The sequence below is a fragment of the Zalophus californianus genome, chromosome 4, assembly GCF_009762305.2.
Source record: "Zalophus californianus isolate mZalCal1 chromosome 4, mZalCal1.pri.v2, whole genome shotgun sequence".
In the NCBI taxonomy this organism is placed as follows: domain Eukaryota; kingdom Metazoa; phylum Chordata; class Mammalia; order Carnivora; family Otariidae; genus Zalophus; species Zalophus californianus.
This window is the reverse complement of record NC_045598.1, coordinates 11,092,593-11,115,665: the sequence shown is the minus strand read 5'-3', so window position 1 is coordinate 11,115,665 and position 23,073 is coordinate 11,092,593. Positions and strand designations below refer to the sequence as shown.

Here is a 23,073-nt window from a genome sequence, read left to right as displayed (position 1 = left end):
GGACTGAGGAAGGCAGAGACCCACAAAAGCAAAAGAAGCCAATGAACCCCACACATCTATAGGCAGGTAGCTGACTATAAAACTATGCAGTTGAAAACATGTGATAACCCTTCATGTAAAAGGTAGGAGGACTCAGAGGGCTGATCCAAGGAACCAGAGGACAGAGGCGAGAGCCATGGAGGGTCATTTCTGGGCAAGAATAGGTCTAAGTCTTAAGCAGGGAACTTCCAACATTTTCCTGGCTGGATTTCAGAATTGCTTTGGGCCAAGGACTCCTGTGTGTTTGTTTTTCCCTTTTGAACAGAAGGAGTGTCCACAGCAGTATGCTATGTCTGTCCCACCAGGGTATGTGGGGTGTGTGAGGGACTGATGACCCGTCTCTTTAGTTCAAAGGTCTTCAGATTGCTGGAAATGGTATTTGAGAAGCTGAACTTAAGGAACTACACCTAGTGAACCCCATCTGTACCTGGACTTGATTTAGATGATTAGATTCTGGAATTTAGGCTGATGCTGGAATGGGGTCAGACTTTGGGGGAACTCGGGAGAGGGTGAGGGAGTGGTACAAGGGAGGCGGGGGGTGAATCCTTGAGGACCAAAAGGCAGACTGTGGCAGCCAGCCTCTAAGATAGGGCTGCCAATAACACTTGCCTCCTGGTATTCAGGTCCATGGGCTGTCTTCTCCCAACCTGGACAGAGCTGACTTGTGTAATGACAGAGTAGCTTCGGAGGCTTGTCCTAAGAGATGCTGTAGTTTCCATCTTGCTTTCTTGGATCACTTGCTCAGGAAGAGCCATCTGCTATTCCATGAGCATTCTCCAGCAACTCTCTGGCTAGGTCCCTATGGTGAGGACGTGGGGCCTCCTGCCGACAGCCACGTGAGCGCACCATCTTGGAAGCAGATCCTCCAGCCCCCGTCAAGCCTTCAGAAGACTGCAGTCCTGGCCGACAGCTTACCTGCAACTTAGAAGTGACCCTGAGCCACCCTGCTAAGCTGCTCCCAAATTCCTGACCCACCGAAACTGTATCAGATAATACATGTTTGGGGTTTTGTGTGTGTGTGTGTGTGTGTGTGTGTGTGTGTGTGTGTGTGTGTGTGTGTGTGTGTGTGTGTGTGTGTGTTTGCTTTAGGCCACTAAATTTTGGGAGAATTTGTTATGCAGCAATTGATAACTTATATATGTTGCATGTTAATTTTACATCAAAAAGACAAAAACTGTTGAACTCTGGTTACTGTTACATATATTAACATATTAAGGGGGAGGACTACAGATGTGTGCAATTTATTTTGAAACATATCAAAAAAATAAGATGGGCTAATGAATGGGTAGAAGGCTGGTTAGACAGATATGCAATAGAGTATAGCAAGATGGTTTTTTAAAACTATTTTATTTGTTTATTTGACAGAGATAGAGGCAGCCAAAGAGGGAACACAAGCAGGGGGCGTGGGAGAGGGAGAAGCAGGCTTCCCGCCGAGCAGGGTGCCCGATGTGGGGCTCGATCCCAGGACCCTTGGATCATGAAATGAGCCAAAGGCAGGTGCTTAATGACTGAGCCACCCAGGTGCCCCGAATACAGCAAAATGTTAATGATGCAGTTAGGTAGGATGTTCTCTGTCAAATTCTTTTTATTTTGCTGTGTCTGAAAATTTTCATATTTATAAAATATAGGGGGGAAATGGCTGAGTAGTTTCATTTGCTGTTGATGGCACCTAAGGGTTCCTCTGATGATGAAGATGAAGATGAAGATGATATAACTGCATTCCATTTACTCCTCTGTTTGTACATTTCACAACAATGGCTGAGGGAGGTGATTAGGTAAACGGTTCTGAGTGACACCAGTGGAGGCTGTGAAGCCACAGAGACGCCTGGGGAACTCCAGGGGGTCTGGGGCTGGATGCAGAGGACAGAGAACGGGATCTTCACATCACAGGCATGGAGGAAACCGGAATCATGCCAGGGACTAAATCAAACCTGCTGGTGAGGCCAAGAGGACAGTGACAGACAGGAAGTCCCCTCCCCAAATGCCACGAGACCTTCCGGGGAAGGAGGTGAGGGAAGGAAACCAGGAAGGCTGGTCCCCAGAGTGACCGGGCTGTGAGTGAGTGACAGCGACAGTGACTGAGATAACCAGCCTTAAATTTGACCGAAAAATGTTAGATTGGACTAGATTGATTATGTCACATCTGGGAGGTAATTTTCCTCCATAAGCCTCAGCCTCCTCTCACCTGTAAAATGATAATAAAATATTTAAAAACCTCCTAAGGCTGTTGTGGCCAAGGGGGATTTCAGGTGCCAATATTTCTGCACATGTGAGTCAAAGCTGTAAGTTTACAGTCCTGCTACACATTCATATATAAGCACACACACACACTGACACACACCCACATCCACACACTCGCCACAGGGACACTGATGGGTGCCAATGTGCAGAGCACGAAGTCTGAAGGGATATGCCCCAAAAAGTCAACAGGGGATATTGGGTGATGAGGGTGACAAATGGTCTTTAACTATTTTCTTACGTTCTCTTTATCCCTGATTTTTTTTTTTTTTTAAGTAGGCTCCACCCTGGACTTTTGCCACGTGGGGCTTGAACCCACCACCCTGAGATCAAGACCTGAGCTGAGAGCTCAACCGACGGAACCACCCAGGCAACCCTAACCCCGATTTCCTCACAATTAAATGCATTCTACTTTTAGAATTGGAGAAAATAAGCAAAAATCAAGACCCACTCTTGTGGCTCTAAGCCCATCCCCAAAGCCACCAGGGGAAGCGCGCATGAATACCTTGCTTGATGATGGGAGGCCTGTGAGTGCCATCCACTACAAAGGAGAACATCTTCCCACCAGCACTCACAGGCCGCTTGTGGGAGGCAGGCGGGACCATGGTGGGTCTGGGAAACCCCTGGGACCAGCTCCTCTGCACTGGTGGTGGCCAGATGCCTGGGCGGAAGGGCATCTGTGGTGGTGAGGGTGACTGTTTCGACTGCTGTGTGGCTCGAGGTGGCTGTGGTCTTGGCCAAGGTACCGAACCACTCATCCATGGGAAGGAGACCTGCAGGGGCAGACGAGAGGGTCAGAGGCGGTTCTGATCTGCCGGGGGGTGGTCTCCACTCTTGTCCCAGCCCTATAATTGCTGCCCTAGGGCTCACCTTATAAGTCTCTTCCCCCAGGAAGCCCTCCCAGACTCTCCCCAAGTTTGGGATGGCGGTCCCTACCATGGGTCACATTGCACACTACCGTACCACCATTAATCGGGGGCAGCCTTCATGCCAGGCATCCTGGCAAGAGGTTCACGTGCACTGCCCTATTTAATACACCCAACACTCTTCTGTCACGAGACTGAGGCTGAGCAAGACCTCTTGACTTTCCAAGATCACAGATTTGCCGGTGAACCTCTGAGCTGGCAGAATGTCACCTCTAAAAGAAGAGGGCTTTTTATCTATCTTGCTCACCCCTGTATCCTCAGCACCTAGAATAAGTGCCTGGCACACACAGAGCAGGCCCTCGAATACTGGGTGAAAGAATGAGTGAACAGATCACTGAGATTCACACCCAGCTTTCTAGGACCCCCAGCCCGCTTTCTTTCCATCCACACTGCCCATCTCTTGGGCACTTCTACGCCATCTGTCCTCCGAAGCCGAGAGCTCTGGGGGATGACAGGAATCCCAACTGTCTCATTAACCTTTGAACCTCAATGTCTACCACACCTGATTCTTGGGAGATGCTCTGTAAATATCTACCAAGGGAATGTTTCAGCATCTGACCCGTAGAAGATGTCTGCAGCCACTGTTATCGGGAAGCAAGCCCAACTCCATCTAACCTCGGACAAGCACATAGAGGGGCTGACACCTGGCTTGTGCCTGGGTTTAATGCCTCAGTGGTGGCTTCTCCCTGTGTCTAGAGGTTAAACAATGACACTGGGGCGGGCTGTCATTTATTGCTCTTTCCTATCCATTCCTCACAATAGCCCTTCAGGTCTCCTGATTCCTACTTTACAAACTGAGGCTTGGTGAGGTTAAGGAATTTACTCAGGCTCAGGTTGTGGTGGGGAGGGAACTGGGATGGAGGTCTGATGACCCCTGTCTCTGTTGCTGTCTCTCAACCCTCACTCCCTTCTCTTGGCAGAAAAAACACACTAAGTTCAAATGTTTGTCAGGACGTACGTAGGGCCACACATCTATTCCCCTTAGCTCACATTTCTCCTTCTGTAGACTGGAGAGAATATGAGTTCAGAGGCACACAGAGAGAAACAGATTCTTCCAAAATATGAGCACCAGCTTGCAGAGCTTCAGTTGGATTTCATTCAACAGGAAGGCTCTCCGGCTCACTCAGGCCCCTGAACCAAGCTTTTAGCTCCAGTCTTTTCCCAGCAAGTCAAGGATCCTGTGCGTTCCCTCTGAAGACTCTTTCTTGGAGCCGGTGAGAACAGTGTTCGGGGGGAAATCAAGCTCCAAGCTCCAACTGCCTGGAGACATCTGGCCCAGCATTCCTAATGTTACTGGCCCACTTTACATCTACTTCTGGAACGGACTTGGCAGGGTGCCGGGAATCTGTTACCTTCTGCGCAGTTTCGAATTTCTCTCCACTGTCAACACCTTAGTCTCTCTGTCTGTGCCTTCCTCCTGTCTTCACTCTCCGCGGCCGACTCCTGCCCTGACTTCTCCATCCACCCTGTCCCTTCCCCTCCTCTGGCCTCAGTCACTCCTATAACTTCTCCCGCCAGTTTAATAAATATTTATTGAACGAATGGGCCGAAGGTGACAAAGGGTAAATTCTAGTGTGGTTTACCCCCAGCCTGCTGGAGAGCAAATCTAGAGGTTACTGGCAGGGGCGGGGGAACTCCCTCTCGTGCTGGGGTCCTCAGGTAACCTGCTCACCGCTAACCAACCGCAAGGATGCTAGCAGGAGTGAACACACCGGCGGTCTCCAGTGCTCCACTTCCCTAGCGCTCAGGCCAGAACCCACTCGGGTCTATTTGGGAGATTCCGGGGGAATCCCCCACCCAATAGCCGAGCTCCTTGTTGTGGGTGGGGCTACACACGCAGCCAATCACATCCCCTGGCCATCGTGATTGGTCCAGTAGTGGGGCATGTGATCCAATCGGAGGACCCGTGGGACCCGTGGCTGGACACCAGGATCTGGAAGGACCTCCCAGACTCGAGAATGTAGCCCCCCCCATGAGGGAGTGGGGCCCAGGCGCCGAGAGATGGAAGCTGTTGCTGTTTTAATTTGGTAAATCACATATAACATAAAATTTGCCATCTTAAACATTTTTAAGTGCAGGGTTCAGGAGTGTTAAGGCCACTCACATTGCTGGGAAGACAGATCTTCAGAAAGTTTCCATCTTGCAAAACTGAAACGCTGTCCCCATGAAATAACACCTCCCCTTTTCCCCTCCCCCCAGCCCCTGGCACCCACCATTCCACTTTCTGTCTCTATGAATTTGACTCTCTAGGTACCTCAGGTAAGTGGAATCACACAGCATTTGTCTTTTGGTGACTGGCTTATTTCACTGAGCAGCGGGTCCTCAAGGTTCATCCTTGTAGCAGGTGTCAGAATCCCCTTCCTTCTTGTATACATCACATTTTGTTTATCCGTTCAGTGTCAGAGGGCACTTGGGTTGTTTCCACTCTGACTATTGTGACCATGCTGCTGTGAACGTCGACGTGCACGCGGGGAAGCTCGCTTTGAGCCCTGGCTTGGGTGCCCTGAGCTGCTCAGCCCCATGAAGCTAGCTAGAGCCGCACAGAGCCCTAACCGTAGGGTGTCTAAACGGGGAGGAACCAGAGACTCGTGAATGCCGCAAAGACTCCAATCGGCTTTCTGGGTTCAAAAATAAAACTATAAAGCTTTTTGTTTTCTTTCTCAAGCTTGTTGATTGTGGATGGCTTTAGTTGGAAGGTTAAAGTTGATTTTTTTCTGGTTTGCCTGCTTGCTCTATAATAGGCAAGGTCAAGGTTTTCTCAGAAATGGCTGCCGGTAACTATACGGAAATAGGCATGGGTAAAGCAAACACAAAAAGACTCACATTAAAAAGCTGGTTCTGGGCTGTGCTCACATTAGAATGTACACAGAGCTTGGGGTCAAGGTCAGTTATCAACAAGTCTGTTTTTAGAAACTTTAGTTTAAAAATACATGCTAATGCTTTCTCTTGTCCTGCCCCTGCCCCCATTCTCTGACTATATGGCATGTTGCATGTTTTTTTGTTTTGTTTCTGAGGGAGCATATGTGATGTTCCTGATTTCTTCCACACTCTCTCTAAAATAGCAGGTTGTCAACCACCTGGATTAACCATGACACACCCACTGCTGAATTTATATCAGCTTGAACAAACACCTGGCAATGATTTACTCAAGAAAACATAATCCATTTTTTTTTCAGATTATCTACTTGTTCTTTGTGTTATCTTTCCAATATTGCTTTTAGCCCTGTAAAAGGTGCAGGCTGAATGGGACACTCTAAAGTAATCAAGGTAGTTTGGATACAGGGTGCCTACAGGACACGCACATTCTGCCAGGAAGCCCTGGAAGCTGGGTAGAAAGTGAAACAGACCTTGCCCTTAGAGAGGCCGTCACAAGCTCTGTTGTTTGTAATTGCCGATACTTCTATGGCCATGAGCCACCATGTCGAGAAGGCACACATGTGCCGGAGACTGTGCTGTGCACTGAACATATGTGTTCTCATCTGATCGCCAGGATAATCTCGGAGGTGGGGAGGCATTTTTAGCCCCATGTTGTGGATTAAGAAACTGAAGCTCAGAGAGGTTAAGTGACTTGCCCAAGGTCCCACAGCCAGGAAGCAGTGATGCAGTTTGATTCTAACACCATGCTCTCAGAGCTTTGAGGTTATTCAAAGTCATGATTTTATCCTTGCTTTCTATACCCACGAAAAAGTCTTAAATGATCGGTTAGTGAGGAATAGGAGATTTTCTGAGTTATAAGAAAGAAGGTAAAAAAGAAACGGTGCGAAGAACCACATGATGTTGCAAGGGGTACTTGGAAACAGGATTTTCTAGGAACACTGACAACTCTTTTATGGAAGTGTTATTCATATGGCACACGCTGGATGTGACTCAGAGGACACCAGCCTCCACGCAAGCAGGACGGGGGCATGTGCTCTGTACCAGAGATGTGCTGGAGCCAGCCGCTACCAGCTCATGAGAGCCAGTTGCTGAATGCCCAGGAATTTCTTGAGCTGGTTGAGAGACACAGCCATTAATAAAAATCATATTACATAAACATATAATTAAATGATATTAGAAACAAAGGTAACAGATAGTTAAAACTCACTCTTCCTAATTATTTTACTATATTTTTTTATTATCCATGCTCTTGAGGTTATTTAACTCTACATATGTGTGCGTTACCACTCGTCTCTCTGCATCTCTGTATTCAGTGAGGTCTCACTGGTCGCTTGACATTGGCCTTGATGGAAGTATTTATACCACAGAAATCAGGACATACTGTAAATCAGAGCTTGATCTTTTTTGTTTTGCTGACCGTCTACACTTAAGGAGGTTCTGGTGAAAATGTTAACAATGTAAATTATATAAAAGCATGTTATGTCTAGAGCCATTAAATTATGAGTAGCACGTAAAATTGGTGAAATAGTTCTTGAGGAAGTATTAAAAAACTATTATCTGGTACAGCAAAGAGGTCATTGATAAACACGTGAAGTTCCAACATACATCTTTCTTGTTTCACTTTTGTCTTACTCGTGGATGCAAACAAAGATATCCACCCACGTTCAGGTTGGGAACACACTCTCTTGTCAGTCGTGAAGGTAAGTTGGCTGTGGGTGTGAGCATTCAGCCTGTCAGTGAAAGCGCTCTGTGAGGGTCGATTGGCTATATGTAACTTACGATAAAGAGCAGTGTATATTTTATTATTATTTGTAGAGAATGTGTTACACATTCTCTCCATCAGTAAGCCTTACGCTCTACGTGCATACTTTACTTTTTCCAGAGAGCTGGCTGGTAAACATTTTCCAGTGGAGCATGGCTGTGCCCAGCACCCTGAACTGTGCCTGGGACGTGCTGTGGGTGTCGGCTGGCTGAACTGAATGGGACAACTGGCAGACAGAGCACAAGTAAAGAGGCCTTTGGCTGATTCTGGAGGTGGGGTGGGGAAAATACACCACAAGCCTGGCTCATCTTATAATAGTGGAAAGTAAGGAGGTCCTCCAAAGCCAAGGGTGGAGACCTGTCAAGGGACATGGCAACCAACCTCAAATTGCTCCCAGTGGCCGAGGCTGGAGTTATTTGAGCAGCAAGACAGATAACGTAGTATTAGATCATAACCCAAAGTATACATGGAATATACACAAGTTCATACTGATATAAATACATGATTCAGGAAATACGTAAACAGGGAAGGAGAGACAATCTTCCTTAGAGAAGAGTTTAGCATATGTAGATAGGCCCCCCTCCAGGAGGTAGAGCTTGATTCCCACTGTCTGCTCCTTCCTCCCCTCTCCTTTGGGGTGGGTTATACACATGACCTGCTTCCAAAGACTAGAGTACGGGAGGGGAAAAGTAGTAACTTTCTAGTGGAGAAACCTGGCAAAGACCAGCTTAGCCAAGTGAAGAAGTTAACATCCCCAGGGATGTGATGTGGGTATTGGGTCCCCCCTAATATGTGACAAGGACACTTCACCTTTGTGGCATGTTTTCTGAAAACCATAACCCCAGTCTAATAAGAGAAGAGGATCAGGCAAATCAGATATGAACACAATGCAATCCAATCAGGTATCCTGGAGAATGACCCCTGGTCAGTACTCCTCAAGACTACTGAGGTCATGGAAGACAGACCAAGAAATTGTCCCAGACCAGAGGAGGTTAAGAAGACATAGTGATGAAAGGCAGCATGGTGCCCTGTGTTAGGTCATGGAGCCTGAAGTTCAGTTAATAATCATGGACCAATGTTGGTGTCTTGGTTTGGAAAACTCTACCATGGTAATGTAAAATGGGGGAAATGGAGGGAGAGGTATACAAGAACTCTCTGTACTATCATTACAACTTTTATGTAAATCTATAAATTATTCCAAAATGAAAATGTTATTTCCTGGGGGGGGGGGGCGGAGAAAGGCTTTGAGTTACCAGGAGAAAACCCTACAAAACCCTTATGCAACTACTAATGTAGCTTACTCATGGGAGAGTTCTCTGGGACTGCTTCCAGGCCCAGAAGTTTACTAAATAAAGTTTACTAAACTTTACTCTTGTAGCTACACAACTGTAATGACTGGAAGGGGTGAAGGTGGAAAACAGTCACACTGACCACAGCAAGGAGGCTCAACGGGATAGACTAGAAAACACAGACGTTAGCGCCAACAGCCAGCAGGGGGCACTATTTGGCACCCGGGCCAACAGCCTTCCCTACTTCAGCAGCTCCTGGGGTGTTGCACTAACTCCAAGCGGGGTAATAATTCTAAGTTCCCCAGAAAAGGAGAAATTGTGTCCAAGACTTTCAATATGAGAAATCAGGATTATGCAGTTGGAACAGGGACCTGACACATTATATATAATTTTTGGAGCTTCAGAAAGGCGGTCTGTTTGAGGGGTTCATAAGAATCATTCATTTGGATTTTTACCAGCTGGGCTAAAAAGGAGATCTGGCCCATTGAATTTCTCCATTGTCTGTAAGTCTTCTAGCCTAGAGTTTTCCCTTTCTTCTCTTTCTTTCTTTTTTTTTTTTTTTTAAGATTTTATTTATTTGAGAGAGAGAAGGAAAGCAGGGGAGGGGGGAGAAGCAGAGGGACAAGCAGACTCCCCACTGAGCAGGGAGCCTGACATGAGGCTCATGTCCAGGACCCTGAGATCATGACCTGAGCTGAAGGCAGATGCTTAACTGACTGAGCCACCCAGGCGCCTCCAGTTTTCCCTTTCACCTTCTAACTAGCTTCCTGGTCAGTCCACAAAATGGGAAATAGAGTCTAATGAGAAAAGACCCAGATTTTTGCAAATAGCCTCTTCTACCTCTACATGAGGTCTGTTTCAGGTCAGTCTTGCCAGATTGAGAGACTTCCTTAACACTAAGTTAAGAAAAGAGAAGCAGCAAGGTGGTTCTAGTGTGATCATAGAGTGAGCTTCCAGAGGACACCATAAGCAGCCACGGTCGGTCCCTCGGTTCCTGGGCTGGGTTGTTTCGCCTGGATGCTAAGGCTTCACCTGCGCTCTTCCCTCTGCGTCCCCACCCTGCCCTCTGATGTCATCTGGGTGGCCGGTAGACATCTGATGACAACACTGACCTCAAGAGTCCTTTTGTGTGAGTTTTTGCTGAGGACACCTCCTGAGGCGTGTGCTGCCCAGGCCCTACACGCCACTGGCCTCAGAAAATCTCCTCTGACAAGAAACACTTGGCCTCAGGGCGCCTCATCACATCAGCAGGTCCCCACAGGATTCATAAAAGCACACCTATGAGATCAGGTTGGGGATGACAAAGCTTGCCTTGCAAGAGGTTTGTTCTGAAGAGCTCTCTCGTCCATTTGGTCACTGGTCCCTCAAGCCTGGGGACAGGTAAAGCCACATCTTCCCAAGCATGGAATCTATGCAAAGGTGCCATGAAGATGGAAATGCCACCCTTCTCCAGGATGGACCAATAAGCCCCCCAACTCCATGAGCTTCTCATAACACCCATTCACCAGAGGGGAGGAACGAGCTACTCTGCTTCCTTGGGGATCGGCTTGGGGCTTTTCCAATGGAAAAGTGGATTGTTTCTCATTTCCTTCCCTCTTCCCCCAAATTCCTACTCTCAATCCTGTTAGGAAGGTTTAGTTGAGGCAGGGGGAATGCTTCCTAATGTCACGGACATCTGGAGTTTGTTTGTTTGTTTGTTTTGCCTACCCTGCATCCATTTCTCCATCTTCTGGATGGGTACCTTAATTTTTGTGGAGCAGACAGCCTACCCCCCGCCCCACACTTTTGGTCCATGTAATTCTGGTGGGGCTGATCCCTTCTGCTCCAGGGAAGAGACCATGACCCAGGCCTGGCCATCAGAGCATTCCTTGTCCCTGGCCTCAGTGACTGGTTCAGGGATAGGCATGTGGTCCAAGTCAAGCTAATTAAGACATTTCTACTTTTCTTGGAACTGCTAAATTTAGAGGGTGCTGGGGATGCTGGCCGCCACCTCACTACAGGTGAGGCAAGGGACTGCCTGAGATTGTGAAGCTAGATGAAAAAGACAGATTCCTGACCATTGTTTGGGCACCTGGATCCAGCTGGGCCTGAAGTTGGTACTTTTGGTCTTTTCAGTTACATGAGCTCCTCCCGCCCCCCCACCCCCCAACTTAGGCTAGTTTGAGTTGGGTTTCTGACACTTGCAAACAATAAAATTTCCTGGAAAATATGCTTATTGAGACTTCAGCACAAGCAACAGGATGTCGTCAGAATGAGAGGTGTTATGCAGGTTATGATATACTCAAATACAACCCACCAGACTGTAAACAGGTGCCACATTTATCTTTAAACTTGTGAAAATAAAGCAGTGGCCCAGAGAAGAAGTGATTTAAGACCAAGGAACCAACCATAAGACGAGTAGTGAAACATCACATAGAGAAACTCTGAAAAATAAACAGTTCTCTAGCTACAGCGGACTTCAGACTACAAATCCCAAATATCTTTTCGAAAGTTATACCAGGAACAACATTCCAAGTTTTAAAAGAAAACTTTCCAATTGAAGAAACAGTAAAATGTATAATATGCATCTGTTGTGTATATTATATATTAACGTCTAGGATATCTATATGTCTCAGTGTGATTATATTATGACATGTGCAAATGCATACATATCATGTATCTGTATATTTAGAACCACATATTTCCAGATTTTTCAAACAAGATGTGGTGAAAAGACTGTTCAAATCTATTTTTTCAGCTTGCCTATTTTTTTTCTTATTCCTCAGTTAACCAAGTAAAAGCAATTAAGCAGCACAGTTTCTGGAACACGGGAGGGCTCGAGCTGGGCTAGCTCCTTCTCCCCGTCCTCACCACCATTTTCAGCTCTTCTTTCAGAAAATTAAGTAAAAGAGGAGAGTCGGTGGAGCATGGGGTTATAAACAGAGGCTGGTCAATGTTTCCCGTAGAGCCAGACAGTAGATGTTTCCAGCTTTGTGTGCGGTATGCTCTGCCCAGCTAATTCTGCCGCCATAGCAGGACAGCAGACTTAGCCACACCGACGTGAACAGGATGGCTGGTTTCCCATAAAACTTTATTTACAGAAACAAGTGATGGCCTGGATTTGGCCTGTGGGCTGTAGTTTGCCAATCTCTGGTTAGGAGCGTGGGATTCAGCATTACACAGAGTCAGGTGCTGCTCCCTCTTTGTCCCTGACCATATGTGTGACCCTGACGAATGTGTTCCCTTTGTGCCTCATCTGAAAAATCAGGATGGTCACAGCTACTTCTCAGTTGGTGAGAAGTGAGTGAGATAGTGCATATGCCACGCTTAGAGTACTTCCTGGTACATAGTACGTGCACACTGAATGTAGCCATCAGACATTATCATCCGCAGCAAAGAGGAAAAAGAAAGGGCGTGGCTGGATTTGCCCAGGAGCTGCGGCAATATCCAGGTAAAAAGTTAGTGGAGGCAAATAAGGGAGCCAATAAGTGCAATTGCATTTTCTTCTGCTATTGGTGAATTTCGTTTTTACTGCCATGATATATCCTCCCCATCAGCAGGTGCAATTACAGGCTGGCCTGGGGCCCCCAGGACATGCCTTGACCGCCCTGCAGTGAAGGACCTGCCTGAGCTCTTGCAGCACCATGGGGCTCCAGGTGCCCCGCTGTTAGGAAAGGCCTCTAGACCCGTAGGGACTCAGGAGAGCAGCCTTTCAATCCCAGTGCTGGCTGTAACCAATACATAACCTTGAGGAAGTCGCAGGAAATCTTTGAGCACCATTTACACAATGATAGGGTGGTCCCAGTGACCGCTACAGAAATTCTGAAGGGAGAAGGGGAACCTGTGATTAATGAGTATCTCCTTGGCAGAAACTGGAAACAAAAGCTTAGAGAGATGACATAAGTTGTAGCTGGAATTTGAACTTGGGTCTATCGAACTCCAAAGTGCTTGCTTTCTTCACTGTATCTGCAGAGCTTCCCCATCACAGCGGCAAGCAGCAAGGGGTGCAGGGCTGATAGAGGTGCTCTTTGTGTCAGGTAGGATGTCGTGACGTTGCAGGAAGGATGGAGGAGGTATCCAGGTCACATGGGACAGTGTGGCTGGACTGGGAACAGGGCCGAGCAGCTAAAGGGAAGGGTAGTCATGTTTACCACTGTGGGGCCCCCCACTGGCCCCTGTGGGCAAGGGTAGCCCAGAGCCCGATCTGGGGTGGTTGCTGATGGGGCCATGCACGGGGCGAGGAAAACCGCTGCCAAGGGCTGTCAACCCATTCATGAAACAACTGTACCTATCACTTGGGGCGTCTGGCTTCCTTTCTTCCTTCGGCACATTTCCCTTAGACTTGCCATATTTCAGAACAGAGAAAGACACGATTTATAGATTTGGGCAAGGTGGGTTTCCTTGCCCCTCTGCTTGATCAGAATACCACTACCATGAATAGGACAGCTTGTTTCCACACCTCCCTTCCCAGAGATCAGAAAGCACCCCAAAAGGCAACCACAGACAAAACCCACAGTATAGCAAGCACGTCCGGCTGTGTGACCTCAATTGCCCATGCCTCGTGCTGAGGCAGAGACTCTGTGATTACTTAACTGCTTTTGGGGGGGCATTGCAAATGTCCCTGCAGCTCATGTCCTGCCCAGCTGGAGTGGGAGGGTGGCGCCCTCCACATGGACTCTGATGGGAATGGTGACTCTGGAGTTGTGCAACATGGCGGCCCTACATTAGACTTTGGCAAAAGAGCTATGAGTTACAAAGCACGTTCCGGACATATCCCCGGGGGCAGGTGCCAATGTATTTTGTCAACCAAGAGGGGTTTGGGGGGTATTTTTTCATCTTGGATGTTATCCCACAGGTAATTTATATGGACATGTATCCATCTGCTGGCTGGGGAGGTTTTGGGGGTCCTTCCTGTCCTGTCTAACTCCCAGAGGAGGCATCCTCGCTGCTAACATGCTTATTTGCTTGGTTCTAAAGCTGAGAGTTACCATGACCTTGTCAGAGGGGCTGGACGCCAGGCCAAGCGATTTCCATACATTACGCACTTGGTGCCACAGTAACTTCATGCGGTAGGGGCCGGTAGTGCCCCGAGTTTACAGCAGTGGGAACCAAGCTGTGAGAGTGGGGTGACTTGTGCACGAGCCCGCAGCATAAGCGCAGCACTGGGACGGCTCGAGGCAGCCTGACCAGGACACGCACTCCCCGCACCGTGACATCTGCTAATACATGTGGCTCCCCGACCTCCCACCACCCTCCACCCCCCATCCCCAAGAAAAGGGGGTCACATCCCTTCTGATTGGTATGGTCACCACAAAGCCTGAAACAAATGTTTTCATTTGGGAACTCTTTGTCAGGGAGAGAATAGCTCTGGTCATGCCCATCCCTTTTGATTCCCTCTTTCCTTCCTTCCTACCGCCCTGCCTTCCTTCCGTCCGTCCTACCTCCCCTCCTTCCAGCCCATAAGGCTACCCTCACTCAGGCCCTGCAGAGGACCCCTCCATTACTAAGAGCTCAGAGGATGCTTGCATGAAAGTCTCTCAATCTAGGGATGCCCTGAGCAGAGAGCACTTGGGGAGGATGGAGGAAGGGAGAGCCCGCGGCGAAAGGTGGCTCCCTGGGAAAGCCCAGGCTGCTACAAGCACCCTGGGCACAGGCCTGCAGAACATTTGTGCAGCTGACTGCCGTCACTTGACGGAATGAAGCGGACGCAAATGCTTATAGAAATAAGAATGAAAAAGATGTGTGTATATTCAAGTGCCCACAGAAGTGTGCTTTGCTCTCTTTGAAAACCAGTCGGGGATACTACCCTGGCTAGCATTAGATTAAATGGTTTTCTTCCCTCTGTTCCCCACAAGTGGGGACAGAGATGAATTCTGCATTGACCAGCTATGTGATGCTGGGGAAATCACTTAACTTCTCTGAGTTTTGGATTCTTTGTCTGTAAGATGGGGATCATGAGAGAACCCACCTCGTAGGTTGTTGTGAGTGTTAAATAAGGGAGAGCAGGCAAATTGCTTAGCACAGTGTCGTTCATATCCGGAACTCCGGCTACCCCACTGATTTCTCTTTTTACCAAGGGTCCTCTCCTTCTGTAGTCAAGATCTGAGGTCGTCATCATTGTTTCTTATACTTATCTCATATCAGAAACACCTCGTAAAATGAAGTACCCCTTCCATACTTAGACACCTGTGTGCATGACATCCTTATTCACAACAGCCAGAAGGTGGGCACAGCCATCGATGGATCAACGGCTCAACGAAATGTGGTGTAGACCCACGACGGAATATTACTCAGCTCAAAAGCATCCCCTTACTCAAAAAGGAAGGGGATTCTGACACCTGCTACAACATGGACGCACCTCGAGGACATGATACTACGTAAGTGGAGCGAGACAGTCACAAAGGGACAAACACTGTTAGATTCCACTTACACGAGGTGCCCGGAGCGGTCACATTCAGAGAGACAGAAAGAATGGTGGCTGGGGCAGAAGGAGGAGGGAGTTTTTATTTAATGGGCACCGAGTTTCAGTTTGGGAAGATGAACAGAGTTCTGGAGACCCTGCCGTAGAACCATGCGAATGGAATGGCATGGAACTCTATACTTAAAAACAGTTACGATGGTGAATGTTTTCAGTATTTGGCCACAATCTTAAAATTGAAAATTAAAAACAAACAAAAAAACCTAAGTACCTCCAAGGTTGTTTTTTTTTTTTTAAAGATTTTATTTATTTATTTGACAGAGAGAGAGACACACAGTGAGAGAGAGAACACAAGCAGGGGGAGTGGGAGAGGGAGAAGCAGGCTTCCCGCCCATCAGGGAGCCCGATGCGGGCTCGATCCCAGGACCCCGGGATCATGACCTGAGCCAAAGGCGACGTTTAACTGACTGAGCCACCCAGGCGCCCCCCTCCAAGGTTTTTTGGGGAGTAACAGAAATGGATGGAAATATTCTGAAAGGTTGTGGTGATGTCTAAATCCGTAAACATACAAAAATGGGGGGGCGCCTGCGTAGCTCAGTTGGTTAGGCTTCTGCCTTCTGCTCAGGTCATGATCTCGGGGTCCTGGGATCGAGCCCCACATCGGGCTTCTTGTTCAGCTCTCCCTCTTCCCCTGCTTGTGCTCTCTCTCTCTCTCAAATAAATAAATAAATAAAATCTTAAAAAAAAACATACAAAAATGGGCTGAATCGCAGGCTTACAATGAATGAAGTTTATGTAAATTTTACTTTACATAATCAAATCCCATCAGATTTTATCCTTTAAACACGTGTAGCTGATTGTACGTCAATCATACCTCCATTAAGCTGGTTTCTTACCTTTTTTTTTTTTTTTTAAAGTGGGCTCTATGCCCAGCTTGGAGCCCAATGTGAGGCTTGAACTCACGACCCTGAGATCAAGAGTCAGACGCTTAACTGGCTAAGCCCTCCAGGCGCCCCTCCATAAAGCTATTTCTTAAAAAAGCAGCACAGTTTTCCATATACGAACGAACTCCTTGTAGTTTTTTCATACAATGCCCCCTTTTGATGGATATTTAAGTTTCAATTTTTGTGTCCCTATAAATAATACTTCCATAAATATCTTCGTATGAAAAAAATGCAAACACTGTTTGTTGCCCTTTCCCCTGCTGGCAAGCCACAAAATGAGAATTTCCCAGGCAGTGGAGCCTGGGAACCTGTAATTTTGTTGAACATTCCAGAAACATTCTTATAATCAAACATATTTGAGAAACATTGACTCAAACTTCACAAACTTGGATTTACAGGCTTGGGGTTTGAAACTCCATTTTCTCTGGTTCAGAAAAAAAAAATCTGTAAATGCTCTATACAAGGGATTCCATATTTAGGCTTCCCTTCTGTTGGGGGTACATCGGAATCACCCAGGAGCCTGTGAGAATGCATATTCCCCAATGCAGGCCCCACTCCCAGGGAGGCTGTGTAGGGTCACCAGATTTAACATAAATAAATATGCAGATTAAAAAAATATATAAATGAAATATAGAGTATCCAATTAACTCTGAATTTCAGACAAATACTAAATAATTTTTTTAGCATAAGCGATCCCTTGCAATATTTGGGACATACTTATACTAAAAGATTATTTGTTGTTTCTCTGAAATTCAGATTTAACTGGGTGTCCTGTGTTTTTTCTGGCAACCTTTAGTACGAGTCCTTGGGCCTGGATGAGGCCCAGGGATCTGCATTGTTGGTCTGCTCCCCACAGGGTTCTGATGTGGGTGTGTGTGTGTGGGAGGGCTCCTTATTATCCATGTTGAGAACTCTTGATCAGGTCAACATCTTCTGGGTCAGGAGCCCCCCTCAGTGCTGCCCCAGGACCCTGGTGTGTTCCATGAGCAAATATACTTTAATGGTCTAAGGAGGATAAGGCAGCTGAGCAGCAGCTGAAAAATCTGCCTGCCCCACATCTTCAAAGCCAAATGTGATGGATGTGGCATCATGGCCCATGCAGCCTGAGGGATGCCGTCCATCTTCCTGGGGTGCACAGTTAGGGCCGCCTGTGCGCTCAAAACCCCAGGAGTCTGTCTAGATCCTCTAAATTTGATTTATTTATACCCAGCCTTGTCCCAGAAAGGATTTTAAGCTTTGGAGGCCTCAGTCCATGTAGCGTTCTTGGGGGGCGGTGAGTAAGATAAAGATGCCATCTCTCTTGGACACACGTGACAGATATTAATTGTGTGCTCACCGTGAACGGGCACCATGCTAGTTTTACAATTATAATCATCTCTTTCCACCCTCAAGGTGAGCCTGCAAGGCCCCATTTTATAGAGGAAGAAACGGGAGGTTCTGGGGGGTCCAGAGGCTTGCTCAGGAGCGCATGAGAGTATGCGAGTGGCAGAGCTGGGATTCTGACAGAAGCCTGAGCCGCTAATCAGCCCCGCTCCCCCCCACCTCCCCACCCACCCCACCGCCCCCCTCGCCACCTGGCCCCAGACTGCTTCCCCTGAGAACGGTGTGTTCCTTGGGACTGAGCTTTAATGGGGAAGTTTTGTATTGCATTTTGCTTAAACTGGGGCCATATTTTAGGTCAGGATCCCAAGGATGTTTCTGATCGGGGGTATGATAACAGGTGCCATGTGCTGAGTCTCCGCCGGAGGCGGACACAGACTTTCACACTTTACAGAGAGATATCTTCTCAATGCCGTGCAGCATCGGAAGCCTGAGACCCGGGCATATAAAGAACCCTGGCTGAGGTCACAAAGCGAAGAAGCTGCAGAGTGCTGATCTGCCTAAAAAGAAGCATCCATTTCTGAGTTTTCAAAAACACACGCCTGCTTTCCTCTTGCCCTAACCAAGCTTTGCATTTTCAGGAAAACGCTATGGTTCGGGGTTCGCCCCTGTGCAACTCTTACACGTCATTCCAGGAAATGCCCAGAAGAGGGCGCTAGGACGCACACCCCCACCAGGATCCGGCTGGATTGGTGTGAACCTTGCAAGGTCTGGTGGGTCATTGTCACTTGTGTGCACAGCATGAAATCCGGGTGGCACGCTCTGGACAAGCACCACCCTTTGGATGCACAGAAGACGACAGGACATGGCGCCTCTGGCCCCCTACCCTGCAAGGGCCTGGACTCACCGAGGGTGGATTTTCAATGACCAGTTCGTAGGTCAGCCCTCCAGACCCAAATCTCAGGATGTCTCCGGGTAGCAGCTTCACGGCCACATTCTGAATGTGGCACTCGTTGACGAAGGTACCGCTTCGGGAATTGAAGTCCTGGAGAACAAAGCTGTCCTCGCTCTCATTATATTCAATAAGTGCATGATGGTTGTCAATGTCAGCAGACTGAAATACAGAAGGAAGACAGCTGTAACTGGGGCCCCAACATCTACTAGGGAGCACTGGGTACCGGAAGGTGCTAAGTCCCTCGCCTGGCCAGCTGGTCACCACAACCCTCATTTAAAAATGATGACGCTTGGGCTCTGGGCTGGGCATGGAGCCTGCTTAAGATACTCTGCCTCTCCATCTGCCCCACCCCCACAACACTCTCTCCCTTAAAAAAAAAAAAAAAATGATGATGCTCAGGGTCAGAGAAGTTAAGTGACCTGGCCAAGGCCACATGCTTAGTGTGTGGTGGAGCTGGGGTATGCGCTCTCTGACTCCAGACCCAGAGCAGGCGCCCAAGTTGTGAGGTGGGGAGTCAGGTGGCACAGAGGCAACGGGAACTCGGGGGAGTTCCCCAAATGAGCTCCCCTGAATGAGCACATATTCTGGCCAGGGAGTTGGCCCCTTTCTCTCTCCCTGACCCCACATAGGTACGCTTTTGGTTGTCCAGAATGGCAGGACAGAAAGCAAAAATCACCCCAAACACAAACTAGAAAGATCAGTTGGCAAGTGACAACTGTCCACTTTCCTGCAAGGAAAATACCAAGTTTGTGGAATAAGGTACATAGAGCTAAGGGAGGAGAGAGTTTCTAATGATTGTTGTTCATTAATTTTTTTATTCATTTTGAAAATAACATTTTAAAAGTGTTACAGAAAATGAGAATTGGAGAAAAGCACAAAGAAGACATTATAATCACTTAGGCTCCCATCCCCCAGAGGCAGGCACTGTTTTAAATACTGTGGCTCACTTCCTGCCAGTCTTCTGTTTATGCTTACAATCTTTTTAAAAAGTTCAAACAAAATTGAGATCACACCACATAACATACAGTTTTATAACTAGTTTTACAAAACCTTGGTGTACAATGAAGGTTTTCCCATGTGATTAGTTATTTCTGTTGCTTTTTAAAAGCTGCTCAGAATTTATCTCATCGGTGATGATCTGCTTTTCAATAGGGGGCCAGGTGTGACTACATTTCCAGAAAGAAAGTGACCCCAGCCCAGAGAGTGTGTCTGTGAGTTGGCAATGTGGGGCAGACGTCTCCTCCGTAATTTCTCTTTGGTTAGAAGAGTGAGCAAAGTTTAGCACCCAGGAGGAAAGACTACATTCCCTGGGTCATGGGGCTCTGGACTGTGGCTGTAGGGCACACATGAAGTCTTTCTCTTTTCAGGACATTGTGCCTATTAGACATCTACCCCGGCCTGAGACTTTGCAATTAGTTTCTAGATTTATCTTCTTGGAGTGCCTCATCTGACGTTCTTACAAAGAGTACTTGCCCTTAGAAAAGTATAAAGTCCCATAATACAGTACAAAGTGTAAAGTCCCATAATACAATGATACCAATAGCCTATACTGATAATATAATAATAGCTTATATTATATAGCTTATATTGTTATACAGTAATATACTAACTTGTATTAATAGAATATATTAATTCAACATTACATGCCAGGAAATTTGCTAAGTGCTCCACTGCATTATCCCATTTCATCTACACAATAATCCAAAGGGATGTTTCTCTATTTTGTAGATAAGGAAACTGAGGCACAGAATGATTAAATTTGCCCAAAGTCACCCAGCTTGGCTAGCCTGGATTGTTTTCAGATTTGGCTGGTTCAAATGTCTGTGTTCTTACCCACTTTGCAAATTTTTATCATACACTTGGGTACTCAGAATATTGAAACACAAAAAGAAAGCAGGAGGAACTATATTAATGTCAGATGGAACCGACTTCAGAGGAAGAAGTGTTACCGGGGTAAAGAGAGGCATTACATATGATGATAAAGGGGTCAATTCTCCAAGAAGACATAACAATCCTAATTGTATGTGCCTAAAGATAGAGCATCAGAATAGGTGAGGCAGAAAGTGATAGAAGTTTGAGGAGAAATAAACAAATCCATTATGATAGCTGGAGACTTCAACATCCCTGTATCAGTAATGGACAGATTCAGCAGGCAGAAAATTAGTAAGGATAAAGCTGAACTGAACACCACCATCAGTCAACTGCATCTAAATGACATGTATAGATTGCTTCACCAAGTAACAACAAAATGCACATTGTTCTCAAGCTCACATAGAACATTCACCAAGATAGATCACACTCTGAGCCACAAAACATAACTCAACAAATTTAAAAGAACAGAAATCATACGAAGCATGCCCTCAGCCTATGATAGAATCAAACTAGGAATCAATAGCCAAAGAGAGTTGAAAATTCCAAAGTATTTGGAGATTAAACAACATGCTTCTAAACAGCATGTTGGTCAAGGAAGAAGTTGTAAGACAAAGAAAAAATTATCTAAATGAAATGGAAGTACATGTAAATGAAAATACAACTTATCAGAATTGGTGGGATGCAGGAAAGCAGTGCTGAGAAGGAAATTTATAGCATAGAATACATATGTTAGAGAAGAAAGAGTTTAAAATCAATAATCTAAGCTTCCACCTTAGGAAATTAGAGAATGAAGAGCAATATAAGCCTAAGACAAGCAGAAGAAAAAATTAGGACAGAAATGAATGAAATAAAAAAAACAGGAAAATAATAGAGAAAAATCAATGAAACAAAAAGTTGATTCTTTGAAGATTTTATTTATTTATTTGAGAGGGAGAGAATGAGAGATAGAGAGCACGAGAGGGAAGAGAGTCAGAGGGAGAAGCAGACTCCCTGCTGAGCAGGGAGCCCGATGCGGGACTCGATGCCGGGACTCCAGGATCGTGACCTGAGCCGAAGGCAGTCGCTTAACCAACTGAGCCACCCAGGTGCCCAAAAGTTGATTCTTTGAAAAGATTGATAAAATTGGCAAGCCTCTAGGAAGCTAACCAAGAAAAAAAGAGAGAGGGTACAAATTACTAAAATCAGAAATAAAAGAGAGACCATCACTACTGATCCCATAAACATTAAAAGGATAATAAAGTAACCTTATAAATAATTCTATGCCCACAAATTTGATAACTTAGATGAAATTGACCACCTCCTTGAAAGATACAATGTATCAAAACTCATACAAGGAGAACTAAATGATCTGAATAGGCCATATATATTAAAGAATTTGAATCAATAATTAATAGCCTTCCAAAACAGAAAGCACCAGGCCCAGATGGGTTCATTGGTGAATTCCAACAAACACTTAAGGAAAAAATGATACCAGTTTTCTACAACCTCTTCCAGAAAATAGAAACAGAAGGAACACTCCCTAACTCATTCTATGTGGACAACATTATTCTAATACCAAAATCAGACAAAGATATTACAAGAAGAGAAAACTTCAGACCAATATTTCTCATGAACATAGAAGCGAAATCCTCAACAAAATATTAGCAAATCGAATCCAACAATGTACACAAAGAATTGTACACCATAAGCAAGTATGCAGGTATGCAAGACTGGGTCGACACTTGAAAATCAATTAATGTAATCTGTCACGTCAACAGGCTAGAGAAGAAAAGTCACAGGATCATATCACTGGATGAAGAAAGAGCATTTGACAAAATTCAACACCTATTCATCATTAAAAAGCAAAAACACAAAACTTTTGGCAAATTAGGAATAGAGGGGAACTTCCTCAACCTGATAAAGAACATCTTCAAAATCCCTAAAGCTAATCACACTTAATGATGAGAAACTAGAAACTTTTCCATAAGATCAGGAACAAGACAAGGATGTCCCCTTTCACACTCCTTTTTAACACAGTACGGTGTCCTAGCCAGGACATGCAATAAGACAAGAAAAGGAAATAAAAGGTACATAGATTGGGAAGGAAGAAATAAAACTGTCTCTGGTTGCAGATGACATGATTGCCTATGCAGAAAATCCCAAAGAATCAACAAAAACACTCTTAGAATTAATAAGCAATTATAGGAAGGTTGCAAGATACAAAATTAATATACAAAAGTTGATTGCTTTCCTGAATACCAGCAATGAACAGCTGGAATTGGAAATTAAAAATACAACACCACTTATGTTAGCACCAAAAAAAAAAAAAAAAAAAAAAAAGGAGGGGGGGAAGAAAGAAAGACCAGACAGACAGACTTAGGTACAAATCTAACAAAATATGTAAAGATCTATATGAAGAAAACTATATGATGTTTAGCATCTTTTCATGGGCTTATTTGCCATCTGTATATCTTC

At 46.0% G+C, this 23,073-nt stretch overlaps 1 protein-coding gene across 2 annotated transcripts in view; it reads right to left on the bottom strand.

Moving 5' to 3' along the window:
• Positions 1-23,073, bottom strand: part of FHAD1 (forkhead associated phosphopeptide binding domain 1) — a 142,534-nt gene that overhangs the window by 86,073 nt on the left and 33,388 nt on the right. For both annotated transcript variants that reach the window (XM_027603961.2, XM_027603885.2), the window contains exons 4-5: positions 18,700-18,906; positions 2,783-3,050 (exon numbers count right to left, since the gene is read on the bottom strand). In XM_027603961.2, coding sequence (XP_027459762.2) covers positions 2,783-3,050; positions 18,700-18,906 — 475 coding nt within the window. The remainder of the gene's footprint in view (positions 1-2,782; positions 3,051-18,699; positions 18,907-23,073) is intronic.